The following is a 19,720-nucleotide window of genomic DNA, read 5'->3' on the forward strand; positions in this document are numbered from 1 at the left end:
CGAAGGCTTTCCCACTTCTCCCAAAGTGGAACGCGTCAGCGCGCGCTAACCGGCGGCAACCGGCTTCGAGAAATGGGCGTTTGTAGCGCGAGCTGTCTTGTGCTCCCACCTGGATGCGCGGACGCAAGTGAGCTGTATTCTTAGTATTTTTTGCCAGCGCGCCACGCGCAAGCCTGGACGACGACGGGCGCTCCTCGTAAAGCACGTGCTCACGTGCGCAGTAACCGACGGGAGTAACTATGACGTGGGGTTTTCTGATGACGCTGCACACCTCAGCAACCGCCATTACCGCATTACTGCCAGCAACAACTGCTCCGCTGTTAAAAATTGCGGGAAGGTACTATATACGTCGAATTAGACACTATCTTCACAACACAGTGGGTGTGCTGGCCTGCTCTCCAGTCGATATGATAAGATGGCTTCCTATTTTTAGCCCGTAGCGGCGGCAGCATCATCTACGGCAACCCGGCGCAATCATCATCAGCAGTACGTGGCTTCGAGCACGAGTTGAGCCACGATATCGGACACCCCTGGCGCATATCCATAGAGAAGTATTTCTTTCTCTATGGCATATCCGCTGACCGAGTCTTCGAGATACTACCTCGTCGCCTTGCTTATATCAGCCCCTTTCATCTTTTACCATTTATTTCATCTCTTCGCCTTTAGGCCTTAAGGTTATGGCAGCACCTGAACAGCGGTGAAACTTCTGTGCTCGTACACGCGCGTCCGCGCGCACCTTTAGCACAGGCGTATATGCCGAGCATCAAGCCCAGAGACACCGCGTGTATACCGATGCAGCAATCGTAACCATTCGGGCAAATATCCTTTGCCAATAAGAATGAAACTTGTGGAGAGTTATGCACAGGACCATGAATCATATTCACACGATCAATCAGGTGATAGAGAAGTGCGCTGAGTATACTGAACCCCTATATATAGCCTTCATAGATTATGAGAAAGCATTTGACTCGGTCGAAACCTCAGCAGTCATTCAGGCATTACGGAGCCCTGCAGGGGGTAGATGAGCATTATGTAAGAATACTAGAGGATATCTACAATGGGTCCACAGCTACCATCATCCTCCATAAGGAGAGCAGTAAAACACCTTTAAGGAAGGGCGTCAGACAAGGAGACACAATCTCTCCAATGCTATTCACAGTATGTTTACAAGAAGTATTCAGAACGTTGGATTAGGAACAGGGGACGAGTAACGGTTAATGTAGGATACCTCAGTAATCTCAGATTTGCTGATGACGTTGCCTTGCTAAGTAACTCGGGGGATGAACTGCAAAACATGCTTTCCGCACTGGACAAACAGAGTAGAACCGTGGGCCTGAAAATTAATATGCAGAAAACCAAAGTAATGATCAATAACCTCGCGAGAGCACAGCGGTTTGAGATAGGTGGCGAGGCAGTGGAAGTGGTAAGCGAACATATCTACTTAGGCCAAATTGTGACCCCGGAGATAATTAGAAGGATAAGAATGGGGTGGAGTGCATAAGGTAGACATTCTCAGATAATGAATGGCAGCCTACCATTGTCCCTGAAGAAGAAAGTGTATGACAGCTGCATCTTACCGGTACTCACCTACGGGGCAGAAACTTGGAGGCTCACTAAGAGGGTTCAACTTAAATTGAGAACGACTCAGCGGGCAATGGAGCGGAAGATGATAGGCGTAACATTAAGGGACTGCGCTGCTGAGCACGAGGTCGCGGGTTCGATTCCCGGCCGTGGCGGTCGCTTTTCTGATGGAGGCGAAAAGCAAAAACGCCCGTGTGCACGAGATTTCGGTGCACGTTAAAGATCCCCTGGTGGTCCAAATTAATCCGGAGCCCTCCACTACGGCGCGCCTCATCGCCTGCGTTGCGTCGGCGCGTTAAACCCTGCAATCAATCAACATTAAGGGACAAGAAGAGAGCGGAGTGGGTCAGGGAACAAACGCGTATTAAGGATACATCAGTAGAAATTAAGAACAAGAAATGGACGTGGGCAGGGCATGTAAAGCGAAGGCAAGATAACCGCTGGTCATGAAGGGTAACAGAGTGGATCCCTAGAGGAGGCAAGCGTTGCAGGGGGCGGCAGAAAGTTATATGGGCAGATGAGATCAAGAAGTTTGCAGGGATAAATTGGTCGCAGTTAGCGCAGGACCAGAGTGATTGGAGATTAATGGGAGAGGCCTTTGCCCAGCAGTGGGAGTAGATAGGCTGGTGATGATGCACAGGTTGCATGCCATATATAAGAAGAAGTAGAGCAGGCGGAAGAAAATGCATCGTATCGTTTGCCTCAACTGGGGCCATCATTGAAACGGCTCACGTGCAGCATATATATACAAATATGGAAAAGTTCATCTGGTGCCAAAGGGCTGGTACCCGCTAGTGAACACATACCCATGCATGGTATGCGGACTAGAGGATTTATTGGTGGCAGGCAGATTTCGAGTTTAATGGCATGTCCAAAAAATCCCTCACCCCCCTCCCACTGGTGCGCCTCGCACGCTACGGTCCCCCCCTCCTGGCAAGGCACCAAAGTGCTTGCCCTACCGTACGTTGCTTTGAGTGCACGGTCCTATGCATTATTCTCCCTTTCTATCTTTCTTTCCACTTTTTTTCTATTTATTTCCTTGTTATCTCTCTCTCCCTCTCTCCCCACCTCTGTATCCGTACCTTTTCTTCGTCCATTTTCTTTTCCCTCTTTCCCTGTGACCTCCCGTATTCCATTCCTTATCGCCTTCCTTCCTCGTTTCTTCAAACCAGTTTTTCATTCATGAATCCTTGCTTTCCTTCTTTGGTTAGTACTTCCTATTCCTTCCTTCATTCCATATCTCCCCACTATCGTTTCCGCCATTATCGCGTTTCGGAGTGCTTGCGCTGAGTCACGCTTGTTCATACACACATACGGGCGCCCGAAATGATCCCGATTTTGTTTTCGTATCGAAACTATGGCGAACGCTGAAATTGCGCGTTGCAACCCGCCGCGGTGGCTCAGTGGCTAAGGCGTTGCGCTGCTCAGCACGAGGATCGCGGGTTCGATTCCCGACCGCGGCGGCCGCTTTTCTGATGGAGGCGAAAAGCAAAAACGCCCGTGTGTACGAGATTTCGGCGCACGTTAAAGAACCCAGGTGGTCAAACTTAATCCGGAGCCCTCCACTACGGCGCGCCTCATCGCCTGCGTTGCGTCGGCGCGTTAAATCCTATAATCAATCACTTGCGCGCTGCGGTGCGCAAGCGGGTCAGTGATCGCTCGTCTTGCCGCAAGCGCGTAAGCAAACGTAGACATTAAAATAAGTGTTTTGAAGCGATAAGCGTGCCGCTTCCTGCGCACGGAGCTTGTATGCGTATATCGGAGAGAACAGCCACATTTCTCGCCCCTACCGATTAGATATGACCCCACGTATTTGCGAAGCCCTTCCTGCTTCCGCAAGCGAGCACACTTCCTGCCGTCACCAGAGTTCGAACACACCGCCGGCCAAGAGCCGCCTCTGGGGAAACAGTCAACGCCGGCGATTCCCCGCGTTCCCTAGCGGGGCAGAGTCTGAAACCGGCAGCGTTCGTCGCGCTAGAGCAGCCGACGCGCTGCTGTTGCCGCCAGCAACGCCCGTTCGCGGAAGAGGGGAAGGGCTCGTCTCTGTCGGGTGTCCTCAGCGCTAAACGCGGCGTTCGCGGCGGCCGCATTCGCGTGGGGGCCGCGCGATTCACCCATGTGCTGAACTGGACGCGGCTGTCTCGCGCGGAGCCGCGCGGTAGGTGAGGCGAGGCTGGAGGCGGCGATCAGCACCGGCGGCAGCAGCGACGACGACGTGGTGGTGCTGTACAAGCGAGTGCCGCCCAGGCTCGTGGTCAACTGCGGCGGCATGGCGAGCGGCCCGGCCAACGGAATGTCCGAAGACGTCCGGGAGCCGCTGGACAGGCGCCTCATCGAGCGAGAGGCAAGCGCCCTTTTATGCGCATGCCGTGCATACAGGCGTGGAGAAAAAAAAGATCCGCATCGTGCGTTTGCGTCCTCACAGAGTTCTTCATTTTATTTTATCCAAATTAAATGTTAATATCGCATGCTCACGAAGGAACTCGAAGGAACTGTGTTCGCAGCTGACACTGTGCGGTTCGCTCGCGTTAGGCTGTACATTGTTACGTAAGTGGTAATGAAGTGCATGTTACCTAACACTTCAGGAACTTTCTCAAAATGGGATTCATGTATGCATTCTTTTGTCGCAACTTTCTCGCAAACTCAAGAAAGAGGCTGGTATTGATGAGGTTGCGAAGTCTGATCCTCACAGAACAGTCACGCATTTGCGCCTGTGTACGTTTTGCGAAATGTAACGGGTACCCGAGAGATCTATAAAAACCGAGCCGCCGCTATTATGCACTTGTTCTGCAAGTCATGCAGACGACATCTTTGTGCGCACGTAGGAGCACAAAATAAGGGCATACGTTAATTCACGTTTATAGATTCGTGTTCAAAACGCCGATCAATCAAACTCGGCGAATCGAATTACCCTGCGCGGTGACAAAAAGTTATTGATAAATGCACGAAGCGCGGCAGTGTACGTGTCGTAGCGACGCTTATTGAGTTACATCACGAAGCGTGGAATGTACACGCCTGTTCCCGGAAGGCGTAGCGTAGCGCGCTTCCTCAAGTGTTGCGATGCCTATCAATTAACTTGAGCGGCCGGCCCCACAGATGTATACTCGCGTAGACGTTTACGAGAACGCGCCAAGTGGCGTCTCCGCTCGCTTGCCCGGTTAGGCGAGTTTCCTTCCCTCTTGCCTGTTTATTTTTGTACGCGGGATCCTCCGAAGAGACGGGTTCCCGCGCTAACTTGGCCCAGCGCCCTGGCGGATTACGCGTGCCGTATGAATAGGATCGCCTGCACAACACACAGCCAGGGATATCTCCACGAACAACTGTGGATTCTGTGTTCGCAGCTGTGCGCTGTGCTCAGACACATGTTGCCAGGCGACGGCGTGCACGCCGAGAATAACGAACCGCCTCCACCGCCTCACGGACGTCCGAGCGGGCGCCGGCTCAAGCGGACATATAGTCTATTCGAGGAGGAATTCCGAGTTCGTCCGTGTCAAACAGGTGTCGAATGTTCATTTCGCGTCGATTTTATTCGTGACGTAGTTGCCCTTGCAAGGTCTCTGACCAATGACATGCACAAAACCCGCGGCCCACCTTGCTTGGTCTGCGTCATACCTAATCGTCTTCTTTCAGCCAATAAGGGGCGAATTACCCAGTTTTGTTCATATCGCGTCCATTGCGAACACTCTATTATTTTAAGCTAGCCCTGATTGGCTGAAAGCGAGCTGTTATTGATGACGATCACGAGGTTTAACGCACCGACGCTACACGGGCGATGAGGCGCGCCGTAGTGGAGGGCTTCGAATTCACTTTGATAACCTGGGGATCTTTAACGGTGCGCCGAAGTCTCGAACACACGGGCGTTTTCGCTTTTCGCCTCCATCAGAGAAGCGGCCGCCGCGGCCGGTAATCGAACCCGCGTCCTTGGGCTCAGCTGCACAACGCCTTAACCACTGAGCCTCCGCGGTGGGTTTGGCTGAAAGCAAACGACCCGGATGTGACGCAGCACAATCAAGGCGAAGCGTCAGTTTCTATGCTTGTCATTGGTCCGACGTTTCGCAGGTGCACCGACGCCTTGATTGAAATCGACGCGAAATGGGCATTTTTGGAACGAAAGCATATCCCGCCCCGAGACTCCCTCAAAATGGATACCCCGAAACGGACAGGAAATGGACAGAGCTTGTAATTCGCCATTCACGTCCGTTTCAAAGTGTCCGTGATTGGCTGAAAGCAGACGACCAGGCGCGTCGCAGCAGACCCATTGGTCAGAGGCCCGGCAAGTGCAACTACGTCACGACTGAAACGGACGCGAAATGAACATTTTCGAAGCGGGCAAACTCAGAATTCCGTCCTAAAAATTCCGCGATTAGAATTGTTCTCAAAAGAAGATGGCCACGTGTGCGCTTTGCCACCGGATCACGAAAGCTAATGGATTTTTATACAGAAAAGATAAATTGCTATATATTGGAGCCTTCTCAGTAATTCCCGTAAATGTTGTGCACCGTATTCGTAAAAAGTGCATAACATTTACTGGAATTACTAAGAAGGCCTTTTTAAAATTGAGAGAGAGAAATAGAAACCTTCCAAACGAACAACTACTAATTTCATTCCATCTGCCACGCCTCTTGCAGATAGGCCGTAATTCAAATCCAGCCGAATGCCGACTCAAGAGGGGTGGACGTCGCCGTGGGATGAACCCGCCCATTCGTTATGCTCGTTCAAAACAACTCGTGCTCTGCGCGTGCAACTCATTGTAGGGTCGCCGTAATTAACGCAAATTTCAATTGGTCACGATTTTTGGTGCTTCTCAGAACCTCACACACGTATTGGGTGCGCTCCAAGAAAGAAAGACAGTTTGTTCGCGCAGCGCTTCAGGGGCTCGCGGCGACACCGATTTTCGCAAGAGTTGCAGCTGTTTTCTCTACTCCTCAACGCACAGCTGTTGTCCTCCCGGAGACAACTTCGCGCGCACGCAAAAACGAAATAAAGTCTTAAGTCCGACAATCAACAGCCCGAAGAACGAGGTGACGGTTTCAAACCATTGCTAAATTTCGTGCATAAGCGAGCCGTTATCTGAAAAAGCAAATGCCTGCATGTGCCTCTGTATAATTGCATTCTCGACGCGAGCTTCAAGCGCACAAGAAGGAAAACACGGGGGTAGAGACAGAGACAAGTGCTAACTTCCAACTGAATATTATTTGTTGCTATATACCCTAGCTCGCCAAACAAAGTCCGCGGCACAGACAAATCAATTCGTTATGAGCAATATTTCGAATCTAGCGATTTCGTTGTAATGGACGTTTAGTGACGTCACTGAAGCAGCCAAACCATTTCTGGATTTAGAATAACGTAGGGAAGGAGGGGAAGATCTTTTGAGCGAGTTTCTACGTTATACGACGTGCGTAGAGCTCGGGTATTTAGAGGCCACCGAATCTGATTGGGATTGGACACGCATGTTGAGCATGTTCTAAAATCGTTTCTTATGTGTTGAAGAAAGCGTTGCACGGTCCTTATAATGTGTGTGTAGAGTCTTCCGGAACCGCGTCTGTCAAAAAACTAGTGGCCTGACGAGGTGTGCACGATAATAACCACGCGATTGCCTCATTGTCTTTGAGTTCGGATGTTCAGTCGCCGCGCCTTCTTTTCTGTGACAAGGTTTTTACCATCATATTCTGCACGTTTCAACCTCTGACAGTTGCCTGGCTTCGCAGAGAAAGAAGCTTTATATTACACTGGCTTTTTTTCGAAGACTTATGGCACCTTAGCCGCGACACTTCGTCAGTTCAACAGCGTATGCATCTGTAATTAGCTATGATGAAATCCCGAAACGGATCGTTGCACAGGCTATAGCTTTGCGGCAGGCATAAAAAAAAGGACAGAAACAAAAAAAAAAAGAAAAGCGCAGACTCCGCAGGCGGCCTCGCTGTCAACTCCGCGAGAGGCGGATGTGGATGCAATTAAGCGAGACCGGCCCACACTGCATCCTGTGCATTTCTGCCGCCGCCATTGGGCTGGGGGGCGCAAGCTGACATTCCAGCTCAGTCTGTATACACATACACGTAAACAATGCATGACGAGCTAATTCGTAGCCTCACTGCCAACGTATAGGGGAATTTGGAGAAGACCTCTTCGAGGGCAGGGGATACATATATGCTGCAGACTGAACAATCGAACTATTAATAGAGGGGACTGGTACTGGAACCAGCCAATCGATAGGGGAGGAGAGAATTTTTCAGAGAGACCAAAGAGGCCAGCCCAAAGAGGTCACCATAACAGGTCACAATGCTGGGCGGCTTGGAATGCATGTTGGCGAACATGTGATGAGGGATTAATTAAAGGCTAGAAAAATAGTGACAACAAACAAGGAAAGAGATACCCATGCCAGTAGGTGCTGAACATTTCCAACGTGGATCATGAGCATGATCTCAGGGACGTCCGTGATGTCTTTGTGTATTTTGTGTATAGTATGGCGGCGAACAGTATCTGAGAGAGCCGTGTGCGATGCGGAGGTTTCAATTATATAGCCAGCTGTGCGTTTTAAATGCTCTTTTGTTGTTCTAAGCAAACAGAGCCTTCAGCTGAGTTCTATCTAAATGTCCCTCCGTTCAAGCCTACAGTTCATAGTATACGGACACGACCGCCTTACAGCGCTCAAAGTGTTGTTTCTGGCTACACGAAACGAATGCAGCACGTGATTCCTTTCATTCTAAACTCTTGGCCAAGCACCTCCTCTAGCACGCAGACATATGTTCTCGGAGGTGTGAATTTGCAGCGCAGCAACCATTCTTTTTATGATCAACTAAATATTTTTGATTCCATATTTTGACTACTGTGCAAGCTCATATACGTGATAGCCTTCTCGCTTTTTTTCCTTTCCAGTTTTTGTTACTTCGTTCTTAAGTGCCCAAGTTGAGCCCCTAAGGGCCTCAATGCCACTCAAAGGTCACTTGTCAGCCTGTAGTTATCTTTCTCGAGATCCTGAACTGATTTTGACACTTCGACTCTGGACAGGTACTTTTAGTCAATGGTTATAGTGCTTTTAGTTCTAGACCCACGGACTTAAAATTCTGGCTTGACTTATTATTGAAACGGGAACCAGTGGTAAGACGCTACACAAGTGTCGTGTCTGTCTTCTCTTCTTGTGTAGCGTCTTAACACTGGTTCCCGCAAAACGACTATAAACCAACTGGCCCACCTTTCTACCTTAGTTGACTTATAAGCCCTGCAAATGTACTTGCGGGCTTTGTACATTTATGTGCTTCCCCGGGACCTTGTCATTTTTTTTATCCCCACAGCGGATGCTACCATTTTATTTGCTGAAAAAAATTTAGTATGATAGACGGCAGAACAAGGCAAGAATTATGCGTGCGGGAATAACTGTGCATAAGTTAACCACTCTTTAACTGCCTCGAACGTGCACACGCATGCAGAAGCCGCGCAGCTAATTTTGGCTGACAGAATGAATTGCTACGCGTATACGCTGAGGAAACAATATCACAATATCGGACGTTTTCCACTTAAGCTAGGCCTTTCCGCGAACGCCCTCCATTTGCCGCCCATTGTTCTCCGGCAGTCGGGTGGCGTTCAGGCGCCGCGCACACGCACGGACTTCCGGGCGAAACCGTGTGCGCTCGCCTGCGGTCCCGGCACGCGGCCCGGAGCGAGCGCTTTGGGACGGCCGCGCGCTGGGCGTGACTCATAGAGAGTTCGAGCGGTCGTGGCGCCGTTCTGTCTGACGCCACGACGGCTGCCGGGCGTTCCCTGTTCCCTAGGCACCTGGGTACCGATCGAGTCCAACGGGCGCGCATGAATTAGTTTCGGTTTTGCGTGCTGCTATCACAGAGGAGGCAGCCTCTAATTTTCAGCCTTAATTATTTGTCCTTCTGGACTGTTCAGAACTGCTCCGAATCAAAACCATACTTATTTTGTTGCCCATAGAATTTTTATTGCGTACATGCCCACAAAGTGCCCAGGACTGGCAAATAATAACAATACTTTGATTGAGGGACTGCGCTGGAGAGCTTCCCTTCATGGCTCGTTGGAGGCCTTAGATTCTTATGTGCGAGATAAGTCGCGCTTACTTCCTCCAGTTTCCAGATGACTCAAACCTCACTGACACTTGGTAATGTGCGAGTGTCCTTTTAAAAACGTTAAATTTGGTTGGAGCCGGTATGCCTCGAAGTGCTGCGAAGCTACTACAGATCTGCCCTCAAAAATTGTTCGAGTGAAACAACGCAAAACACGGGACAGAGTGAAGAAGTGCTGACATATTTGGATTGTGGGCTGCGCTTGTGTACATACTTTCTTCACTCCCGTGTTCCGCACTGTTTTGTTCGCAGTTGTGCAACTACAAACCTCACAAATTCTATCCCACTTGAAAAAAAAGAAAAAAAGGCTGCGGCTCAGCTCAGCTAACCCTGGACATGGAAAGCGAAAGCTTGGCTTAGCCTGGTTAAGTTGGTTAACCTTAGCTTTAGATGTAATTATTATACTATTAGTCCGAAGCCCGCCTTTGTCTACGGTTGTGGTCCCGCTTCTGGCGTCTTCCGGGCCCAAGGGCTCATCGGGCGATGTACGCGCGGTGGTCAGGCGCCGCTTGCCGACGACGGCTCAAAGCCGCCAGCTTCCGCGCAGCGCCTAGAAAAGACGGCCCGGCCTCGCTCTCGTTCATGACCAGGCTCGCATGCACGCGGTGAGTCACGTGGTTAGGCGCGAACCAGCTGCAGAGAGCGCATGCGCCAAGCCGGCAGCGGCCCGGCGAGTCACGTGATGCGTCGCCAAGGGTAAGGCTGTCAAATGAAGGTCCAATTTAACGCGACGGCGAAACCGCTGGAAGCGATTAGTAATGCTTCGCTTTGAAAAATGCACGCGGGATAGGATTCTAAAATGTGCGTGCCGCCATTGTCGTACACCTGCAGGGCAGCCCCGAGTACCCTCCGACGCTGCCCGAGCCGGGCTTCGTGCCCCCGGCGGCCCCCGACGTGCCTGGAGGCAAGCGTGTGCGCTGCATGGACATGAACCTGTACGCCACCAAGAAGAGCATCGCGCAGGGCATGATGGACATTGCCCTGCTCACGGCCAACGCCTCGCAGCTCAAGCACCTGCTGCACGAGGGGCCCGAGGCCAACCGCTTCTACACGCTCACCGTCACATGCGTCGCTCTCTCCATCGCCCTACAGGTACGCGCATACACCCTCCCGCTGCTGACAGGCTTTCAAAGGGACGAAGGGAGGCACTCTCAAAGCAGTCTCACATTTGCGATCACCCCGAAGAGCCACAGATTCACTGGGCCCAGCAGTGAGGCTTTCCAATAACCAGTCTAGGACTCACCGCGGACTCCTGGCACTAAATTTCTCCCTTTCGGTTTTTATGCTGTAAAGAATACCTAATGGTCCAGTAATTACAAAAATCGAACCAAAAGCGGTCAGCCGCCAGCGTAGAATTAATTATAACGCATTCATTCCAATCAGTTTCAAATTCGGTCGTCGCGCGCCGAACGGCCGCTCAAATGCAGGACGGAGAATGTGACGTTACGGTTTTCGTGACGTCAGGGACGTTTGCCGCATCGTCTGCTATGATTGCACATGGTGTGCACTCGCCCGCGCAGTCGACATGTCGTCTGAATCGTCAGACTCGGATGAGTCGCTGTTACCCGACAGACAGACAAGCAGACAGAACAACTTTATTTGGCCAGGCGATTAGGCCGGCGATGTCTTCGCCGTCGTCCGTTTTTTAATATCGCTGCGGCTCGAACCGGCGTAGACCGTGATATATCAACAGCTTGTCGCCATTCTTCCAATCAATCTGATCGCGGAAAAGAAGTTCCACATGCGAGAAAGTGGGGCTCGTCGATTTACACTCTTGGACTCACCGCGGATAGTCCGCGGGTAGTCCGAGGATTCCCCGAAGCCATAGGGATACATGGGAAAATCGAATGCCGGACTGCTTCTCGGGGAGTCCGCAGTGAGTCCGAGACTGTAAATCGAAGAGCCCCAGTAGATGTTAGTGTGGTGAAAAATTGTGCTACTAGGGTTTGTTATCAGCGCTGAATTTGAAAGCGGCGATCATATGTTTGCCGCGATGGTGAGTCTACGCTGACCGGCAGCGGAGGTTCGGCGCTCCGACCCAGCACTGCCGGCACCGCGGTGCGGCGAGCGGCCGCAATATAGCGCCACCTGCGCGGTAAAAATCAGAACAGGCCACGACATGTCTTGGTCACCGATCGCTCAAACGGCAATTATCGCCAAAATAAAGTTCCACATGCGAAAAAGGGGATGATAGTGTGGTGAAAAGTCGAGTAAGGGATTGTCGTTCGCAGTTGTACAGAGAGCGGCGATCAAAATTTTTTTGCGAGAGTTTGCCTTACGGCATAACAATTATATATACAACATCACATTTATTTCACGCAGAAACGTCAGCAGAGACCGATACTGAGGGCCCCATATCCACCGCTGTAGATCAGGGGTCTCCCAGGATGGAGCCCTGTGCCCCGGAGGTGTTGCAGGCGAGAGGTTTGAAGGGCAGGGCAGGTCCATAGAAGGTGGCTCGTGTCGGCTTCGGACGCAGGGACCGTACAAAAGGAACAGGTGTCCGCAAATTCGCCACAAAAGTTCCCAACACCCAAGCTGACCCGAGCAACGCCGAGACCGCTTGGCTTGGGCGACAGTTGCGGCCGCCGCTGCGCCCGAAGTTCCGAACTCAGTCCATGTTTCGCGCTGCATGTCTTCGTGTGGAAAATAATGCATCTTGGCGTCGTCGTCGATTTGCTCGGACAGGCTTCCACTGAGCAGTACTTCGCATTCCGCGAGCTTGCCATAGCACAACTTCGGCGAGCTCGTCTACGCGCACAGGCCGCTCAGATAAGACACCGCGCAGTTTTCGGCACCAGTGCAAGGTAACACCATGCGCCGGCCACGAACTGAGGAGCAAAGACGCCGAACACGCAAAATGCGCAAAGTTTACAAGCATTGCTCACAGACGTACACTTACGTCTCCTACCCAAACGAAGACCACCGACAACAGCAACGCAGGCTATCGCTTCCGGTTCCGAAAACGACTATATGACGTCACCCTGAACCGGCCAGACACGCCGGCCCATGGAGGAAAGAAAAGGAGTATTTTTCCTCCATGCGCCGGCCAATGTTGTTGATGATGATGATGATCGATATTGGTTTCCCCTTTCTAGCGGGGTGATGACATGTCATCTTACCAAAAAGGACTAATATACCCATGTATTACACTCTTGGTTTAATACTAGCGCTGCTTTGGGCAGGCACAAAATACTTTTTTTTTTCTGTTACAGGTGGTAAATGTCGTAGGCAATATTCCCCTCTCTGCTTTTGGTTCACCAGCATTCTAATCTTCTTTTCGTACCCCCGACAGCCTTGAAGTTAACTTCCTCTGTGATACCCTTAAATCCTAGGGCTTCTAGAAGCCGAATATTCCCTTCATGTAGATTTGGATGGATATCCTCACATTCTAACACTATGTGCCGCATAGTTTCTGTTTCTTTTCCGCAGACCACGCATACCCCATCATTTTGTGAATAGTTCCCCACAAAACTCTTTTTTTTTATAGTGCTCCCGATTTGTGGTAGCTCGCGGCTGGTACACTCAAAATCGATTTTCGATGTAATTCCGGCCTCGGATCGCTGCAAAAATTTCTGTGAGGCATCTGTACAAACTACTGAAGCCAATTATATTATTTTTTAGGCGTCGAAATGTGGTGTCAGTACTCCTTTAGGAAAAAAAAAAAAAAGAACGCAGTGCTTTCTAGCGAGGAGAGAGAGCGTGAAAGCAGCGCGCATAAGCAAAAGCGGAGGGCACGCACTAGCCTCCCGGCCTAGCCTCCCAGCAGGGCTCAACTCTAGTTGGGCCCAACTTCCAGCACTGTCGACAGCTAGCCTCGCAGCCGGGCTCAATTCTACTCGGGCAACGCGCGGCATAAAAGGTCGACTGGCGCAGGAAGAGATATAGCAGGGCTCAGCCAACGGCGACCGTACACTAAAAAAAAAAGAAAAAAAGAAAAAAAAAAGCGCAGCTTGCACTAGTGGTACACGGCTGGGGAAAGAGTGGAGGTGGGAGTCAACCTAGACTCATCCTCTTTGGGACGGGATCCGCTGTCAGCGCGGGGTACCGACCAGAATGGCCTTGTAAAATCCTGCTAAACGTGGCCTCACCAGCAAAACCTAACAAATCTTAGCAAAGCCTAGCAAAACCTCCAGCTCTGCTGTTTCTCTAGCCTTGCAATAGTGCAAGCTGCTCGAATTTTTTTTCACGTTAATAATATTTCTATTGCATGGGGAATCCTCGGACTATCCGTGGTGAGTATGAGACTACGGTATGCCAGTAGCATTCCATGCCGACTTATGCCAGTAGCATTCCATGCAAGCAAGGGCTGAAGGCCACCTGTCAGTGGGCCATAAGAAGCACACTTCTGCTTTGAGGCACTAGCACCTTTGTGACATCCTTGAGCGAGGATAGCTGTGGCGTCCATCAGAAGCAGCTTCCTTCCCAGAAACACACTTTGAGAGTCCTACAGTGACCCTGCCAAGCATCTCGGTGTTACTTCACTATCTGCACCGTTTGGGGAACGTCTTACCCCCTCGAATTTAGTGCACAACCTTATTGAGAGACTACGTGTGTCACGTTTCATGGCACCCCACGGCCCCCCTTCCTTGTCCTCACCTTTGGTAAACGTCATGCAGGCACCTTGGCTGTGACAGCTGCACTATTGCAGAAATCACCACAATGAAAGAACCAAGTTGGTCTAGCAAGTCTTTCTTAAGAGAGAATTTTGAGTCACTCAGTAGTCAGTAGAACTGCTAGTCCGATTGTATATAATTCCACCCACAAACTGTTTTGAGAGCACCGATATTATTGCCGATGCGAGGCATGACGAGCGCCGTGGTCTAAGGTGGCCGGGTGCTGAACGGTGCTCCGCATGGCCGCAGGTGCTGGTGGGGGTGCTGCTGATCTTCAATGGCCGGTACAACATCAACAAGACTCACCAGCAGCGCAGGGCAGAGCTGTTCAACAACGTCATCATCATTGGCGTCTTCCTCATCACAGTCATCAACATCTTTGTCTCGGCATTCAGCGGACCAGAGTATGCATCCTTCTCTATTTCTGCATGGCTGGAAACTCACTAGAGTTCCACACCAAGTGGTCCACAACTACTAACTGCGCGCGCGCACGCGCGCACGCACGCACGCGCGCGCGCGCGCGCACACACACACACACACAAAGCACTGCAGTGTACTGTATTGCAATATACTTTTTCCCACATAGGTCACTATTTCATCGTTAGCATCACTGTTAGCAAGGATGCCGACCCGCTATCGAAAGAACAAGCAGTGACCCTCCATCAACTACAAGCAAACACGTTCCCACACCCTACGAGATTACACGCCACCCACCCCCAATAGGCACCGAACAGTAGAGTTTTCTGGGCGACCGCAGCGCCAGCCGCGGCAGACGCGCACAACTCTGGGTTGGTCGGGCCGCGTCGACCGCCTTCATCGCCCTCGAACGCGCCTTCGCAAAGGCATCGAGCATAACTTTATTGGCTCACATACCTACAAAATATTGCAACTCTGGCAGAAAGAAATGTTGTAGACAGAGGAAGCCTCCAAACAAGACGGCACTGATGGGATATCACCACCTTCCTGCCCAGCCGCAGGCTGGCACACTGTGAAGGTTGCTCCTAAGACTTTGCATTTCCTCTCAGATGCTCCTCTTTTTTGCGGGTAAGAAGCCATAGTGACTGCATTGGTTACTGCATTTTAAAAACAGAGTAAGTGAACAGATTATGTGCTGCTGTGAATTACGAGCAGTTGGGCGGTTACAAGGTTGGTTAGGAGGCTGCAAATACGCATAAGTGCGCAGTATATTTGTTCACAACGAGAACACTCAAACACAGTTATCACAGCGTACTTTATCACCCAGTGTTTCCATTATATGGTACATCTATTATTTCATGTGGCTATCACTGTATTTAATACAGACAACCACATGCGGTGCACTCTTGATGTTCTGGCATTGATGTTCCGAAATGCTTGTCTTCGGCTATTCAATATCATATCATTGGCTTTTCTTACACCTATGTAAGACTGTTGTCTAATCCACTAAGTGGGTAAGAAAAATACAGATAATATCGGCTTCAATAAAAGTTGGAAACATGCAAAACGCAGGACCAAATGTTTGCGTTGCAACTTCTTTTTAGATTAATACTTTTGCTGCAAATAGAAGGAAATAAAAGCAATACTTTCTAATAGAGTTCCCACACCAGAGCCGTAGTGTAGAGCAAAAAATATCGCAAAATATAAATGTTCCAAAATAATTCCAATATGCTTATTGCGTATTATGCATGCTCACCCCAGGTCCTCCCCCCACAATGTATGTTCTAAAATAATTCCAATATGCTTATTGCGTATTCTGCATGCTCACCCCAGGTCCTCCCTCCCAATGAATGTTCTAAAATAATTCCAATGTGCTTATTGGTTATTCTGCATGCTCACCCCGGGTCCTCCCCCCAATGAATGTTCTAAAATAATTCCAATGTGCTTATTGGGTATTCTGCATGCTCACCGCTGGTCCCCCCCGCAACGAATGTTCTAAAATAATTCCAATGTGCTTATTGGGTATTCTGCATGCTCACCGCTGGTCCTCCGCCCCCCCCCCAATGAATATTCTGAAACAATTCCAATATGCTTATTGCGTATTCTGCATGCTCACTCCAGGTCCTCCCTCCCAATGAATGTTCTAAAATAATTCCAATGTGCTTATTGAGTATTCTGCATGCTCACCGCTGGTCCTCCCCCTCCACAATGAATGTTCTAAAATAATTACAATGTGCTTATTGGGTATTCTGCATGCTCACCCCGGGTCCTCCCCCCATGAATGTTCTAAAATAATTCCAATGTGTTATTGGGTATTCTGCATGCTCGCCCCAGGTCCTCCCCCCAATGAATGTTCTAAAATAATTCCAATGTGCTTATTGGGTATTCTGCATGCTCGCCCCAGGTCCTCCCCCCAATGAATGTTCTAAAATAATTGCAATGTGCTTATTGGGTATTCTGCATGCTCACCGCTGGTCCTCCCCCCCCCACAATGAATGTTCTAAAATAATTCCAATATGCGTATTGCGTATTCTGCATGCTCACCCCAGGTCTTCCCTCCCAATGAATGTTCTAAAATAATTCCAATGTGCTTATTGGGTATTCTGCATGCTCACCGCTGGTCCTCCCCCTCCCACAATGAATGTTCTAAAATAATTCCAATATGCTTATTGCGTATTCTGCATGCTCACCCCAGGTCTTCCCTCCCAATGAATGTTCTAAAATAATTCCAATGCACTTATTGGGTATTCTGCATGCTCACCGCTGGTCCTCCCCCCCCACAATGAATGTTCTAAAATAATTCCAATATGCTTATTGCGTATTCTGCATGCTCACCCCAGGTCTTCCCTCCCAATGAATGTTCTAAAATAATTCCAATGTGCTTATTGGGTATCTGCATGCTCACCGCTGGTCCTCCCCCTCCACAATGAATGTTCTAAAATAATTACAATGTGCTTATTGGGTATTCTGCATGCTCACCCCGGGTCCTCCCACCATGAATGTTCTAAAATAATTCCAATGTGTTATTGGGTATTCTGCATGCTCGCCCCAGGTCCTCCCCCCAATGAATGTTCTAAAATAATTCCAATGTGCTTATTGGGTATTCTGCATGCTCGCCCCAGGTCCTCCCCCCAATGAATGTTCTAAAATAATTGCAATGTGCTTATTGGGTATTCTGCATGCTCACCGCTGGTCCTCCCCCCCCCCACAATGAATGTTCTAAAATAATTCCAATATGCGTATTGCGTATTCTGCATGCTCACCCCAGGTCTTCCCTCCCAATGAATGTTCTAAAATAATTCCAATGTGCTTATTGGGTATTCTGCATGCTCACCGCTGGTCCTCCCCCTCCCACAATGAATGTTCTAAAATAATTCCAATATGCTTATTGCGTATTCTGCATGCTCACCCCAGGTCTTCCTCCCAATAAATGTTCTAAAATAATTCCAATGTGCTTATTGGGTATTCTGCATGCTCACCGATGGTCCTCCCCCCCCCCAATGAATGTTCTAAAATAATTCCAATATGCTTATTGCGTATTCTGCATGCTCACCCCAGGTCCACACCCCGCCCTCCATTTTCGACCTCCTCATCCTGACGAAAGTTCTTCGATAGCCTTCCCGCGGAGGGTTTTTTTTTGGCATGTTTTTATAAACTGGCGTGCTGGGTTGCACAAAGAAACCAGTAAAGTTAATGGGGGAGAAGCTAGCAGAGACACAAAGCTGTGTATTTTTCTCTATCCGTAAAGGCGATATCGGCCATGCGGTGCTCCGACAGAAGCGAACAAAGACACATGAAAAGAAGAGTGTGCCGATTGTTGTAAACGAAGTGAGGAATTCAAAATCAGCATTAGATTTTTAGCTGTCGAGACCGTATTCGATGGTGCGTTCCATTCATTAATGGCACCACTTCCAATATACAGAAACAAGTGTGAATTTCATACTGTTGCATGCGCCAAGTACCTTATTCAGATCGAACCCAATGTAACGCCCACGTTGCACAGTCCGTAGCTCTGCAGTCAATGTATTTCGACAAGTGCACTCACATAGATCGGCTAACGCACAGAAACATCGCGCAACGTCTGATATCGTATTCGCAAATGAAATATCCTCTATAGGGGACCCAAAAACAACAAAGTACTGTTTTTTTTAACCAGAACACACAGATCATGAGAAAGTTCTGCGGGGCAGCAGAAGACGCGCGAGTTATCCCGTGAAGGCGTTTCCTGTCTGGGTGTAACGGCAATTTGTTTCGACTTTCCATCCCGCACGCTAGTTCAACCAAGGAAATCCGATTTCATTCTCCTTCACTGTGTGGCACAATAATGTAGAATAGAGAAATTTATTTTAAAGAAAAGATATGATTCACTGGGTGTGGCGAGTAAGTGGCGTGCCCCAGCCACGACCGTGCTGGAGCACGGTGACCGACCCAGTGCTGCACGTATCTGCCGAAGGCGGCGCTGGGTGTCGCCCTCTGGGAAATGACCGGTGCCTATACCGCGCTGGGCAGACATTGTGACCAACGCGCTACTCTCTACTACATGGTCTGGGAGTGCCATAATAACCCAGACTTGAATCCATTTCCCAGTCCTACTTATGAGCAGTGGAAGAGTGAACCTGCCAGCTCTGACAGGAATAGTCAGCTATGGCTGACCAAAAGGGCAAAGACAGCATGGAGAACCAAAGGGGTCCTCGACTACGGACCCTGCCAGTTGAATAAAGCTTCTTCCTCCTCCTCTGATTGTGATGACGTTGACAAGTTGGAATGTACAAATGCATGTCATGAAGCATTTGCTGTCCCCTTCCCATTTGAATTCTTTGCATAACAGTTTCCTACTAGCAAAGAATGACAGCCACTGAAATTATTTGCACCAGTGATGCTTCCAGCATTCGTATAAAACATCTAAAAATTCACACACTGTGTTCCAACCCCTTCTTCCCCACAAAAAAGGCCTCAAGTTTTTTTATTTGACTTCAGCTATCGTAAGTCACTTAGTACTTACTACATATGTACATATGTAAAGATTGATGCATAACCTAGAATTTGAACAAAGTAGCGCGTGAACAGGTTGCTTGACCTTTTCTTTTTTCAGCATCCCAAGATGGAGCGAAAACTCGCCGCGTCTACCATGAGAGTGCTTCTTAGCAAGACTCATGCAACATGGAACAAGAAGCATCTGCTTGAAATGTTCACCAGACATTGTCATCAACCGCCTCATTTTTTCTTTGTTATGCCATGAACGATTGTAATTAAACTCTCACCATCGCACAAATGATTCTGTGTCTGCTGCCTTTATGCTAGCCACAAAAGACGAGAGTGTTGGGCCGAATGGGGCAGCAATTTACTAAGAAAACAGGAGGCAGGAAGTATGGGTTTATCAGGGTAAGCGAGTGAAGTAACCCTGTTCTTCTAAAACACTGAATTTCCAGCGTGCGCAGATAATGAGTTACTAGAAGGCAAGATGCCCAAGTCTGCCATGCTGGCAAAAGTGGGGTGCGCAGCCGAGGCAAGGATGTAGGGTAG

At 49.5% G+C, this 19,720-nt stretch overlaps 1 protein-coding gene across 1 annotated transcript; it reads left to right on the top strand.

Moving 5' to 3' along the window:
- The first annotated feature begins 3,453 nt into the window (after positions 1 to 3,453).
- Positions 3,454 to 19,469, top strand: LOC144159663 (ninjurin-2-like). Its single transcript, XM_077691288.1, has 4 exons — positions 3,454 to 3,925; positions 10,497 to 10,757; positions 14,531 to 14,685; positions 19,290 to 19,469. Exons 1-4 carry the CDS (start codon positions 3,851 to 3,853, stop codon positions 19,327 to 19,329), a joined length of 531 nt encoding a protein of 176 aa, XP_077547414.1. The 5' UTR covers positions 3,454 to 3,850; the 3' UTR covers positions 19,330 to 19,469.
- Positions 19,470 to 19,720: the final 251 nt, after the last annotated feature.

Source organism: Haemaphysalis longicornis, unplaced genomic scaffold, assembly GCF_048455015.1.
Source record: "Haemaphysalis longicornis isolate Haplotype H1 unplaced genomic scaffold, Haemaphysalis longicornis Haplotype H1 scaffold_10, whole genome shotgun sequence".
Taxonomy (NCBI): Eukaryota; Metazoa; Arthropoda; class Arachnida; order Ixodida; family Ixodidae; genus Haemaphysalis; species Haemaphysalis longicornis.